Here is a 14,139-nt window from a genome sequence, read left to right as displayed (position 1 = left end):
CCTTTTTTCTTTACATACGGTCACATTGTTCAACACCATTATTAATGGTTTGTTTGTAAACACAATGTTTATAAACATGGTTTATTGGTAAACAAACCGCCTACACATGTCATAAATCTGTAGCGACGCACTGATCATTCGTGAATTGTGGTTTGTCTGCGCTTCATGTGTGTTGTGTTCCGTTCACCGTTGTTGTGAGTTTTGCTATTATATTTTGACTAGTGATTATCACTTGCTGTAGTTTTAATTTTTCAATTGCAATGGACTACTTTTTAACTGCAAAACGAAAAATACTTAAATGTTCAATAAAAAACTGCAAAAGTTTAGAAGTAGATCCGGCATTAGTAAGTCATTTTTCTTTTCCTAAGGATCCTTCTAGGTAAGTAATTTGTTTAGCATTTATAAAATATATTTCAATTAATTGAAATATTAAATTATTATTTATTGTATAGGTGTGAAGTTTGGATTGACAAATGTGGATTGTCCCATCTCAAAGGAATTGATGCAGCAGTTTTGAACAAAAATTATCGGTTGTGTTCATTGCATTTTGAAAACTGTATGTTTCGAAATGAAAAACAGAACCGTCTTAGACCTGATGCTATTCCAACGTTATTTGAAGATGCACTATTAAACAAAGAGGAACAGGCTGTTAAAACTATTGCTGATAATGATAATGAAACAGTGGAGTGCTTGCCATCATGTTCAACACCTGGTATGTTTTTACTTATAACTTTAGCTATTTCTAAAATAATTTATAAATACTTAATTAGACTGATTATTATATTATAATACTATTTAATTTTTTATTACAATATCTATTTAATTTTTATTTTAGATACATCCTCTGCCTATTCAACGATATCTGTGTCGGATGTATCCACTTCGACATCAGTAGAAATGAGTTCTACCCATTGTCAAACTCCATCATCTCTAACAGATCTAACTCCACGGAAAATGTCACTTAGGAAAGAGCTCTTCGCAGAAACAAAAAGAAGAAAAGAACTGGAGTCAGTAATAAGTTGTAATCCTGAACTAGCTGAAGATTATTCCATCATGACCTGTCTGAAAGTCTGTGAAAAATACTGCTCACCAACTATATGTCTATTGGTGAAATCACAAATTGAAAACAAAAATCGAAAACCAAAAGGATATAGGTATTCAAATGAAATCAAATAATTAGCTCTTAATATATAAAATATTAAAATAGGAAATTGTCTATTTTAACTCATCTATAAATTATTTATTAATGTATATGATATTTGTAAATTATTGTAATATATGTTTTAAATAAATTTAATATTATGTGGATATTGAATAATTTTTTTTTTTTTAAATAAGTCTTTATTAAATATACATAAAATAAAAAATATATTAAACAAACTAATTACACATAATGAAAACATTAATTGAAAGTTTTAAAATGGTGTTATATGTTTAGAAATAATAATAAAATAAATCCAAAATATTTACTATGCAAATTTTCTAAAATAATTAGCATGTAAATAATACATTTAGAGTTCAAATCAACCGCCGATGTACAATTATTGTACAGTACAATGAATTATATACATACAATTTTTTATTTTATTGTTTTTATGGTAACACTGAGCGACATAAGCTCAAAATTACCGTACTCTCATAAGAATACGTGTAATTTTTTTATCAGTGTCCATTCTGGTTTAATCTATTCTGTGGTGTAGTGTTGTCAAGGTGGATTCTTGGTCCAATCTTTGGTGAGTTGTTAAACTGTGAATCATAGATACCACATAACATATTATCTATATCATTATCATAACATTACGTCGCTTACAATTCCTTTAATTTATTCAAATTAAATTATACCAAATTAAAGTCTATTACTTTCAATAAAAAATTGATGAAAGGTGTCAACAGTATCTACATAGTTTTCTTTAAAATTCAAACTAATTGAATCGCACTAATTAAAATATCATTTACCTTAACTAAACAGATATCTAAGTGTATTGGAACGTATACTTATTTAAAAGTAATAATTGATTCACCTAGACAAGATTTGAGATATTGGCGTAATTAGGTTTTCAACTTGGGGGTTAATATACATAAAAAAATTGTTACTTCCTTTCCAAATGAAAATATCTGTATCTTAGTAATTATTTTTGTCGTGGGGGAAATCACCCATGAACCAGTACTAGACCAAAGAACAAACCCTAAAATTAAATAATAAAAAGAAAATTTTTAACAAAACGTAATACAAGCTTTTTTATAGTATTATATAAATTTACATGTCTTTGCTCCTAGCTCTTTACTATTGAACTCCCTTTTTGTGAGTTCAACAAGAGGATTTCGTTAAAATTGAGATAATTATAAATTTATATTAATAATAAAGATCATTTTTTGTGATTGTATTTAGGAACATATTTAATATTTTTTATTGAGGAACAAAATGTTTGGAAGAAATACCTTAATTTCTTCCCCTTTAAAAAAATTACTATGTAATTTTCTTATTTTAGAAGGGAGATGTTTATAACAAAAAGGTTGAAGCCACCTTTCCAAATTGTACCAATTGTCTCTCTCTTAATTATAATTTCTTTTTTTTTTTTGGCAAGAAATAATTTTTTTTAAAAAATCCTAAAAATTTGAAAGGCATATTAAGGTATTTTATTATAAACAAATTTCAATAATAAAAAACAAACTGGTTTATAAGATATTACAAATTAAATGTTAAAAATTATAACAAAAAACAATATAAAATATGATTTTAAGCTGTAGCGTATCCAAGATTTTTCAATGGCAAAACTAATATAAAAATAAAAATTGCGACCTAATTTTTTACTCAAAATTTTTATTTAGTTGAACATTGAAGAGGGGTAACTCTCTTAGAAATTTAAGTTATTTAAAGGTTTTCAGTAATTAAGTAGAAAAACACATCTTATATTATTAAGTTTAACAAAATAGACTTTTGGTAGTGAAATTATTTCAATGTTACATTATACAATAATTATTAGTTTGCCTTTCTTGAAAACTGTTATTTTTACTTGTATACCATATACCAAAGGTTAATTTATGATAAATTATTACAAATAGAAAACAAGATAAAAGGAACTATCCAATAAAATTATATGTATAATTTTCTATATTTATATATTATTAAATATATAATTAATAGAAAAATAATTTGAGATTACAAAAAAAATTAAAGAAATCCATAAATTATAAAAAATTTAATTGGACAATAACTTCATTATATAACCTTAATATTATTAATGATCTTTAGTCTATATTTATATGAACTTAACTCTATTTTGTTTCCTTGTAAAATATATCATTTTTTTATTCTATTTTATGACGAATTTTAATCTGTAATAAATAACATTTAATGAATGCACACAAAAATTTTAGGTATAAATATAAGTCATTCGCAAAATTATTTTACAATTATACAGAGATTAATAATGTTATTTTATATCATCAAAAATATGACAAAGATTTTAAAAAAATGAAGGTTACAATCAAAATTAATATTTTATTATAATATAAACATAAAATGATATCTCATATAAATAAAATTTAAAAATAAAATATAGACAGTTATTTATAAATCAGTTTTTTTTTACGAAAAGACATAAAATTCCACATTATTTTTTGTAAAATTACTAATCATTTAAACAATTTATCACTATTTAATGTTTAAGTATCCTTTTTTACAAGAAAGTTTAGTTATTAATTACAATAAATTTCATTTAAATCAATTTCTTCTAAGTTTTTTTCCAAGTGAAGGTTCTTTGTAATTTACCTTACTTGTTGCTGATCTTCTTGTCCTATGAATAGTTATTGAATCATTTACACTAGAATTATTACTTGTCTCACTAGATCTTCTGTTTTGTCTTTTTCGATAAGTTATGTTTCTTAGAATACAAGATTCAGAAAGCTGTTCATTATCATGACTATTTTCATTTTCACTAATTAATATAGAGTGACAAAAGTTGCTACTAGTGTTAGATACTGATGCAGTTACAGTGAATTTATCATCAAATGAATTGTTTACTTTTGGAGTTGAATTATCACAATTTTCTGAACATTTAGAATTTTCAAATAAATTTGGGCTCTCTTGATTATTTAACCAAATAGATCCATCATTTGGTATAATAGATTGTTTTGGTTTTCTTTCATTATCAACAGATTTGGAATTTTTTAATAATTGAGCAACATCTTTTAAACGCACATATGGTTCAATACTAAGTTTATGCTGAGGTGAATTTCTAAAACTAATTGATCTTTTAAGACGTTTTGGTGTTTGTTCAGAATTGGGACTTTCAATAATTGGGGACATACTTAATTTATTATTTGATGCAATAGGATTATTAATAGTGTTTCCTCTCATAATAGGTCGTACCGTTTTAGTTTGAGATTCTTTGGTATTGCCATTGATTGGTTGATTTTCAATTTTTACTAATTCATGAACAGTTTGCATCATACTTGGAAAATATTGCGATAAAGTAACTATTGCTGGCAGACAATTTTTTAAGTTTTGTTCTAGTTCATGTAGTTTTTTACAAACCATTTGATATAAAGCAGTCAAAGTTACATTAGAGTTTCTCACAGAATTCAATTCTTTTTCTAATGCCATATTTTGTAACAATAAACTGTTTCTAGTACCAGATAACTGTTTATTTAGGTTAGAATATTGGATTATACGTTTACGTAAACGTGAATTTACAAGCATATAATGATTCATTTTTTTAATGTAAATATTAGAATGTGATTGAACAGGTCTACGCTTAGATGCCACAGTCAATTTTGGTGCCATATTAAAAATTCTGAAAAATAAAATATATATATTTATATGAATACAACTAACAATACTAAATTATTTATAAATATAAAATTTTTAATAACATTATAGGCATTTATGAATTACACCTCTATGTTAAATTTTTCATAATACTTATCAATATTTATATAAACTATTAATTTTGTTTAATTAATCAAAAAATAAAAATAATACTGAGAATTTTTTATTTGGTTTCTTTTAAGAACACACTTTTTTCAAGAATATCAAATACAATAGCATACATAATTAGGGCTAGGAATTTGTAACTTTGGCATATTTATTTGTATTTTTCTAGTGCATAGTTTGTCAAAATTTCATTTATACATCACAATAAATAGTTCCACCCAGTAAAAATTCCTTAAAATGATCTGAAATACTTTCATAAAAATTGGTGATAATCTAATAGTTCCGAGTTATAAATAAAAGTTAAATTACTAGGTATTAAACTTCTTGATAAAAATCTTTTATGCTAAAATAATCAAATACTACTTACTAAAATGTATTCAAATTTAAATTCTTTTTGGATTCAAACAGCGATTGCATATAAGGTATTCAGAAAACATTAACAAGCTGAAATCACAATAAGAATATCAAGTTTTGTGGTAAATCTAAATTTTATAACTATAAAATTGAATTTGATAACGGCTTTTTGTCGTTGGTGCCGTCAGTACAGCATTAAGACAATATTGTAATTTCTGATATAACTGCGCCTGTGGTCACACTGATACAGTAATGTGAATCATTTTATTATCATAATAATTTAACAATTATTAATTGTTATTATCAAGTTAAATAAATTAACCTTGGTTATTATATTATCCAAATATTTATTTATAGGTATTCTGATGGCTAACTTTTTTAGTTATTTAATTAAAAATTATTTAAATATTCAACAAAAAACAATAATACTCTATAATATACAACATTTTTTTCACTTTATTGTAATGTTATGTAAATATATTTTCTTTTTATAGTTCTATTTCGTATACGTAATAAATACCTTGTGGGCATTTAAAGATTCAAATTTAGAAATATTTATAGCAACAAAAAAACAAAAATACCTTAGGTTATTATATAAAAATAATAGCCTTTTTTTAAAAAAAATTACGATAGCCATTTTCACATTAATTTAAGTTGAAAATATTAACTTTAAATCCAAAAGTATTAACTTTGAAGCCCAATTTTGGGCAGCTAAAGAATTAAATTTCGAAATATTTATACCAAAAGAAAAAAAAATATCTTAGGTATTTATATAAAAAAAATTATTTCAATTCGTTCGTTTTTCAAAAAATTATGAATTTTAAGAAAAAAATTTTAAAATGTCCAAAATTTACTGATTTTGAATATTGTAATTGTTTTGAATATTTTCCTTATTTACAAGGAAAAAAGGAAATGTTTTCAATTTTTGAGGGCAATATCTTTATTATTATTTGTGATATTTTGATGTATCGTTGAAAGAAATCAATCCGGTAAGAGTTGTGAAAAAAGGCCGACAGATATTTAAAAAAAATATAGTAAAATTAATATATTCTCAGATTCGGATCAAAGCTAAAAATTGTACTTAATAATTTTTTTAGTTATAATTTTCGAAATTATAAGTTAAAAGTTGTTATTGATTAGTCATTTTTTTAATTAGATCATTTTTTATTTTATTAGCCAGTTTAATAATTACAATATTAAATATTAAATATCAATTTCATACAAAATTTCAAACTTATAGTATGTTATCATTAATGTATTATACATATAAATCGTATAACTTGTAATGAGGACATAATTAAGAAAATAGGAGTTGATGTTCCTTTTTGGAGAATTTAACGACTCTTTCTAAAAATCTACAGATTTGTATCGAAGTGTTTTATGAAAGTGATTTTAATACTATCAGATATCATATATACTTGTCCCAACTATACACGTCATCACTGTGCTGGGTTTTTTTAAATAGCTTTACCACCATTTCTTGTACAAACATATCTCAATTTTTTTTTAACAACATACAAACAGTGTTTTCTACTTTAACACAGTCTCTATTGAAAAAAAAAAATCATACANACAACATACAAACAGTGTTTTCTACTTTAACACAGTCTCTATGAAAAAAAAAAAATCATACAATTGTACATTAAAAGAAAATTATAACAATATTCAGAAACACAAACGTTAATAAGTTTTCACAATGTATATTGTTTTATTTGAACTAACTTAAAAGATACTCGATTAAAAAGAAATAATAAAATTTAATTAACATAATATGTTTGTAAAATATTAATTAAAAAAACATTTTTGGTAAAACATGTTTATTTCAACTTATCTCAAAAAAATGTTTAAAATGTTTTTGTATTTTATATGTAGCTCTTCTTTAAACATCGAACTAAAATATACCAATAAAAATATTATCAATATTATTCTATTTCTTTATTAATTAGTGGTTTATGATAAGTTAATTAGATACATTTATATTTATTTCATATATTATTATATTTTATATTTAGCTCATCATTATATTAATTACTTTATTTAGTTTATGAGGTTTCAAATATAAATCTGATAAACAAACAAAATACTAGAATGGCAACGAAATGGGGAATTCTTAGTGCTTCAAAAATATCTAATGATTTCGTTTTGGCGTTGAATACTTTACCCGTTGAAGATCATAAAGTTTTAGCAGTAGCTGCTAAAGACAAACAAAGAGCAAAAGCATTTGCTGAAAAACATGAAATTCTTGTTCATTATGATTCGTATGAATTATTAGCTAAAGATCCTGGAGTTGGTAAGTACATCTTATAAATTTTAATCGATAAATTCAGAAATTATTGTTTAATTATCATGTCTTAACAGAAATAGTTTATATTGGTGCACTTAATCATCAACACTACTCACTCACTAAATTAATGTTAGAACATGGTAAACATGTATTGTGCGAAAAACCCTTTTGTATCAATATAAAACAATTAAAAGAATTGATTGAGGTAATTACGGAATTATGATTAAGATAAATAAAATAATAACTATCAATTATCAATAATTATAAATATAATAAGAATTTATCACTAGCGGCTAATATTATTTAAAATTAAAAATGTATTTTTTTTTTAAATTAAATTTTTTGAAGTTATAAGTATTATAACTGTTAATATGTATACACTCTGTTACTCAAAAATGACATCGATTCTAAGTTTGAACAATTGCTTCATATTATCTAAAGAATTTGCGTTTTGTGAGTAATAATCAATAAAAAAATAATATTCAAAAAACGCATTAGAATATTTTATAGTCAAAAAGAATATTTAAGCTATATTCTTTTTTACCTAAATTAATAAAATTAAACACTATTGATTAACATAGTATATTTACATTTTGATTTAGATATCCAAACAAAAAAACTTGTTTTTAATGGAAGCTATGTGGAGTTATTTTACACCAGCTTACGAAAGAGTTTTTGATGAAATACAAAAAGGAACTATAGGAAATGTTCTGAATGTAAGAGCTAATTTTGGAGTTCCAATAAATGGTGTCGAACGAATTATGTAATTTTCACATATATTATTATTTATACATTATGAATTTGATGGAATAGAAATTATTTTAACCTTATGAATATTACATTAAAATAACTCGCTTTAGTGTTACACGGGGTGCCGTGACCCAAAGTAACGGAACAATCGTCCTCTAAGGGATTTTTTTTTATATATACAGGGTGATTTTTTTATCATAACCCACTCAATTACTTGCAGAATAATAATAATTTAAACATTTTTTTTTATTATTATCTTTAGTTACACATTATTCTTGAATTATTAACTATGTAATACTTTTTAAGTTCATCCATTATGCCTTGGAAGGGGGTCAACTTTGTTTTTTTTAATGGTAACANGGGGGTCAACTTTGTTTTTTTAAATGGTAACACATATTTTTAATTTAATAAAATGTTTGAGTTTTTAATTTAATAGTAAATGGCATTTGAATTTTTAATATAACTTAATTCGTTTATTAGATATAATCATTTAAAGTTTCAAATTTTTGAGTTAATATATAGGTATAATACACAAGGGATTACAAATACAGGTAGCTAATTGATTTTTTATGACATCGATATTAGCAGGTACACAGCATTGTTATTATCAATTGTAGTAAGGCACATTGTTATGAGTTTATAAACACACTAACAGACAATACAGAAAGTATATCTATTGATAATCATAATTGATAATAAACAATCCGTGACTGAGACAGCAATGTTATAAAAATCCAATTATCTACATGTATTTACAATCCCATGTGTATTATACATGTATATTAACTCAAAATTTTGAAACTTTAAATGTTTATATCTAATAAGTTAATACAGTTATATTAAAAATTTAAATGTCATTTACTATTAAATTAAAAACTCAAACATTTTATTAAATTAAAAATATGTGTTACCATTTAAAAAAACAAAGTTGACCAATGCATAAGGGATGAAGTTAAAAAGTATTACATAGTTAAAAATTCAAGAATAATGTGTAACTAAAGCTAATAAAAAAAAAAAAAATGTTTAAATTATTATTATTCTGCAAGTAATTGAGTGGATTATGATAAAAAAATCACTCTGTATATATACTGATAAAATATATTCTTCTTTTGATATATAATATTTCAATTATTTGGCTACAATTTATTAGATTAATTCAATTTGTTGAATACATTAAAATATTTTTTCTGTGCGACATTTGTGTAGCATAGTTTACTAATTTAGATAAAACACTTATACATAGTGATCAAAATCTGTTAGGACACTCATTTTCTCAGAAAGTACTGAATTTTTTTAATTTTTGGCCTGTCGTTATTGTTCAAAACAGCAGGCTTTTTCGCATCAATCGATATTGATAGCATGTACCGGTTGAACACAGAAATAATTGTGGCAGTAAAATGACTGTCGGTAGTGTGTCTAGCGATGAACAAATGTCGTGTTACTATTTTTGATTGAAATAATGTATGCCTCAATTTTATATTTTTGAATATTAATTAATTGGTTGTTGATGTTGACACATTTGATCTTTGAACTTAATCTAACGCTGTATGGATAGGATGACATTGAATAAATTCTAGAGTTCTTCAACGATATATTTTTGGATATCGATATTGTACCTAATTTCAATAATATTATATCGAAAAAAAAAATAATATTTAAAAATTAAATTTAATACTTAAATGTTTTGACCATTTTTTTGTTGGCCTTTGTTGTAAAAATCAGATTATGGTATATCACCAAATCAGATAATGATATTAATATCAAAAAATTGTATATTATACCTAAATTTCATAACGATAATCAAATATTTTCAAACTACTTTTTATTATGAAAAAATAATTTTCTTTTCTTACAATATTTTATCATTATAAAATGATCATATTAAATGGTTGCATTTGTTTTTTTTTTTTTAATAATAATTTTATAATTTTAGTGTTTTGGTTTTAAATAAAAATTATCTTCTTATAATAATTAAGATTTTTATTAAGTGTACTTAATAAAAATTTTAGGTAGAACTAATCGAATATTTTTTTAAACCATTCGGTAGCCCATTCGAATAGTTTTTAAAACTGTTCCATAGTTTATGCTAAAAATAAACTATTCGATAGTTTAAAATATTCGAAAATGCCTATCACTAATTTGAATCCAAAAAATGTTTACAAGTTTATCATCAACCGTTTTTGGCCTAATATCAAATAATATATAAGGTGTTCAGTAAGTAAGGAAACTTGTTTTTATTGTTCTTATTGTTTGTAATAATTGACCTTATACATTATGTTTTTTACTTATTTTTATTTGTTTTTTATAATTAAGTTACAGTTTGAGAGATGATCGCGCATGTGCATTAATGGATTATACGCTTGTGGCATTTTTATTAATTACATTTTTTTTTTTCTTTAATTAAAACTATTTTATTATTTTCTTTGAATATTAGCAAAATTATTAGCACTGTGTGATACGCAGAAAAAAAATAATTAAACATTTTTTTTTTCAATGTGTTGGATGAATTGTGCGACAATTTTCATTGTTAAGAAAAATATTATTTAATTATTTATTGAATTAATTATTAGTAATTTGTTTCTTAAAGTAATTACGGTCGTTGATGGGTGGTTTCTTTTATTAGTGTTTAATTGAACTGGTCATTTACAATTACATACGTTATTTGATTGAAAAAAAAAATTAGTTATTTTGAGCGATAATCCAGTCATTTAAGACGCCTTTGTGGCATCTACAGATTATAATCCCGATTACGGATCAGATAAAAGTGAAGTGTGCTGATCATGCGAGCCCAATTCAGGCTATGCATACCGCTACCCAAGGAGCTATCGCGGACAGGATATGGCACATTAATTTATAGTCTTAGGTGACAGCATTGAACAACTGTGGAGGGCCTTTTTGGTTGAAGATGATGCGTATGAACACCTTAATTGATCTTGATGAATGTCAGATTATTCTGATGCATTAAGTGTTCAGCTTGAGGGATTGGTCGCGTTTGTCAAGACTACAGCCAATAGACTTCAAGAATACGAGGCGGATCAGTCAATGGTTTCAGTATCAAAAGAGTTATTAGAACCAGTAATTACAATTGATAGAAAACCAAATATATCATTGTCTAGTAATGTTAATGTTATAATATATGTATTTTTTTTTTTATTTGTCACTCTGACCAACCTTTTAGTAAGGAGTTAGGTTCAAAAACAATTACTATTATGAGTAAAAATCCATCATTGATTTGGTGGTTTTATAATACTGATGTCATGGCAACCGGTATTATTGATACCACTATGACAGCAATAACTGATATGATAGCCCAGAAATGTATATATTTTATGATATTATAATATCATAATTTATTATGATAGTTATCAAGAAAAATTTTCCATGTCAGTTATCTATATAAGAGATACCACCAATACATTGTTACTAATAATAGATTATTATAATAATAGAAATAGATTATTGCTGCCACCAGTATTATAAAACAAATCAATGTTAAATTTTTACTTGACATCCAAATTTTATAACAATTTGTAAAANGCGCTTGCTGGACTTTGCACAGCGGCGTATAACGCGAGGTGTTGGTCAGTCAAATACTCATAATAGGGCGACGGCTGATAAAGGTGGCACGAGTCGTTATATATATACATAATTGATGACACGCGCGCGTCTACGGGTTAGAAAATATTGTTGTCTACGAGTGGTGAGCGGGGTGGGGCGAATGCATTACAACAGTATAGTCTCAAGGACATACACGACGGGATACGCGACATAATAACACGTGCCGCGTGGAGTTACAAACTTACAAACAAACAACAAACAACAAACAAACATACACGTGAAACTAATAGAAGCGTGTTAAAAATAGGGGTTTCTGTTTAAGAAAATTATAAATAAGGATTTTTATCCTCGTGGGGACTAATTAAAATAATGATTTAATTACCTATTATTATAGAATTTTATGAACCTGATATTTTTTCTCATTATGAAAATTAAAAATTCTCAATAGTTTTTGAGAAAATGAGTATCTTACTAGTATCGATTATCTTGTATACTGAGTAAACTTATAACAAAGTGTATTTATATTTAACGTATTAATTAAAGCTTATAATTATATGGTATTTCATTAATTGTTATTTTTTACATAATTCTTTTGTTTTTAATAAACAATACCATTAATAGTTGATTTATTTGGTTTAATGTCTTATTTGATTTAGGAAAAAAGAGGTAGGAGGTGGATCTATATTAGACCTTGGAGTTTATCCTCTTCATTTGGTCAATATGATATATGGTCCCGAAAAACCAATTTCAATTTTTAGCGAAGGCATTTTAAATCAATATGGAATCGACGAAGCCGTAATAGCAATCCTGAGATATTCAAACGGAAAATTAGCAACTATATCAACAGATACAAGAATGATTCAAGATAATTCTGCTTATATTTATGGAGATAAAGGTTATATAAAGGTAAACTTATGTAATTAATTTAATAAGTATGCATTAAAAAATAATTCAAAGATGGCGGATAATTCATATATGAAACGCAAAATCAATATTGGTTTAAGTATGATCAAACACTAAGGAGGCTATATAAATATAAAACATTTTCTTTGATGTATGAAGCACATTTTTATGCTTATATAAAATAATAACATGTAAATATATCATATAAAAATTATGCTCTAAATAATTTTTAAAACTATTCGATAGTCTATTTGAATAGTTTTAGAAAACTAACGAATACTATTCCATAGCTTAAAATGTCCATCACTAGTCAACACCATTAGCAAATGATTTAACATTTCTTAAAGTTTATAGAAATTCGAGAAGTAAATTATTTTTTCTAGATAATGGCCAAATATTTACAAGACTCACTGTATACGATTTAATATTTATATTTTTCTAAAATTCTTAAATTTTAAACAAAAGTGAATGTAATTTTTTTAAGTTAGGAAATATAAATTTCAGTTTTAAATTAATAAAACGACTATCTTCAATAAGATTAAATATCGGGGATATTAATTTTCGTGTTTTAGATCCACCATTTCTTTCACACATCTACAAAAGTGACAATTAATGGTGTCGACCACATTTTTGAATTGCCAAAAACAAAGGAACCCACAATATATGAAAATAGTGTTCAACTGAGATACGAAGCAGAACATGCAAGACAGTGTTTAAAAAAAGGTTATTCTAATTTTTTTTGTTAGCTCTGTTTATTAATTTTAAATTATAATTTTAATTAACAGGCTTAATAGAATCACCGTTTCTCGATCTCAACAGTAGTTGTGTTGTTCAGGAATTAATGGATACAATTAGAGTACAAATTGGTGTTCATTTTGATGAAGATACAATTTAAATATAAACGAATTTTTTACTCAAAAACAATGATATTAAATAATATTTGAAGTTACTCGAATTTAATTAAAAATATTTACTCTAAAAAATATATCAATTGCTATGAAATTGTTTATTAAATAATATTCCTAAATTTAGTCTAGAATGTTATTTATGTAATAGATTATTTGTCATTTATAAATTAAATAATTAAAATTAATATTAAATGTACCTTTAATATCATTATTAAATATACCTAATACATAATTATTATTATAAATAAATTAATTCTATTCCAAAGCATTTTTATTACTATTTTTTTACCATTAGAGTTCTAAAATTCCACCATTTCTTATGTTTTTAATTTGTACACATTTCTGGTTTTAAACAGTAACACTAATCTCCTTTATCAAGTTAGTTCAAATAAAAAAAATTCTTTAACTTTTTTTATTTCATTATACTTTTAAGTTGGTTTTTTAAT

General features: G+C 24.5%; 3 protein-coding genes across 7 annotated transcripts in view; 2 read left to right on the top strand and 1 right to left on the bottom strand.

Moving 5' to 3' along the window:
* The window catches only part of LOC126893530 (uncharacterized), a 7,247-nt gene extending 1,805 nt beyond the window's left edge, over positions 1-5,442 (bottom strand). Inside the window, exons 1-2 of one of the 2 annotated variants that reach the window (XM_050663836.1) lie at positions 5,304-5,442; positions 3,344-4,796 (exon numbers count right to left, since the gene is read on the bottom strand). In XM_050663836.1, the coding sequence (XP_050519793.1) occupies positions 3,725-4,786 (1,062 nt within the window). In that variant the 5' untranslated portion in view covers positions 4,787-4,796; positions 5,304-5,442 and the 3' untranslated portion in view covers positions 3,344-3,724. Of the gene's footprint in view, positions 1-3,343; positions 4,797-5,303 lie in introns of those variants that run through there. The other variant, XM_050663837.1, reaches the window with a different exon arrangement.
* Positions 1-13,908, top strand: part of LOC126893531 (trans-1,2-dihydrobenzene-1,2-diol dehydrogenase-like) — a 17,423-nt gene extending 3,515 nt beyond the window's left edge. Inside the window, exons 1-8 of one of the 4 annotated variants that reach the window (XM_050663841.1) lie at positions 1,715-1,733; positions 5,345-5,412; positions 7,332-7,580; positions 7,649-7,779; positions 8,177-8,337; positions 12,539-12,788; positions 13,358-13,508; positions 13,571-13,908. In XM_050663841.1, coding sequence (XP_050519798.1) covers positions 7,379-7,580; positions 7,649-7,779; positions 8,177-8,337; positions 12,539-12,788; positions 13,358-13,508; positions 13,571-13,680 — 1,005 coding nt within the window. In that variant the 5' untranslated portion in view covers positions 1,715-1,733; positions 5,345-5,412; positions 7,332-7,378 and the 3' untranslated portion in view covers positions 13,681-13,908. Of the gene's footprint in view, positions 1-1,672; positions 1,734-5,344; positions 5,413-7,331; positions 7,581-7,648; positions 7,780-8,176; positions 8,338-12,538; positions 12,789-13,357; positions 13,509-13,570 lie in introns of those variants that run through there. The other 3 variants (XM_050663838.1, XM_050663839.1, XM_050663840.1) reach the window with 3 other exon arrangements.
* LOC126893537 (uncharacterized) lies at positions 24-1,302 on the top strand. Its single transcript, XM_050663848.1, has 3 exons — positions 24-379; positions 453-712; positions 836-1,302. The coding sequence occupies exons 1-3, from the start codon at positions 261-263 to the stop codon at positions 1,174-1,176; spliced, it is 720 nt and encodes a 239-aa protein (XP_050519805.1). The 5' UTR covers positions 24-260; the 3' UTR covers positions 1,177-1,302.
* Positions 13,909-14,139: the final 231 nt, after the last annotated feature.

The sequence above is a fragment of the Daktulosphaira vitifoliae genome, unplaced genomic scaffold (genome assembly GCF_025091365.1).
Source record: "Daktulosphaira vitifoliae isolate Bord-2020 unplaced genomic scaffold, ASM2509136v1 Scaffold_1, whole genome shotgun sequence".
Classification (NCBI taxonomy): domain Eukaryota; kingdom Metazoa; phylum Arthropoda; class Insecta; order Hemiptera; family Phylloxeridae; genus Daktulosphaira; species Daktulosphaira vitifoliae.
Note: the sequence above shows the minus strand (reverse complement) of the source record. Positions and strands in the feature narration are given on the sequence as shown.

Excerpts from the sequence above, each read along its gene's own strand:
- LOC126893537 (XM_050663848.1), top strand. The coding sequence starts at position 261 with ATGGACTACTTTTTAACTGCAAAACGAAAAATACTTAAATGTTCAATA. Across the intron at positions 380-452 it reads TTTCCTAAGGATCCTTCTAG|GTGTGAAGTTTGGATTGACA; the intron begins GTAAGTAATTTG and ends TTTATTGTATAG. Across the intron at positions 713-835 it reads GCCATCATGTTCAACACCTG|ATACATCCTCTGCCTATTCA; the intron begins GTATGTTTTTAC and ends TTTTTATTTTAG.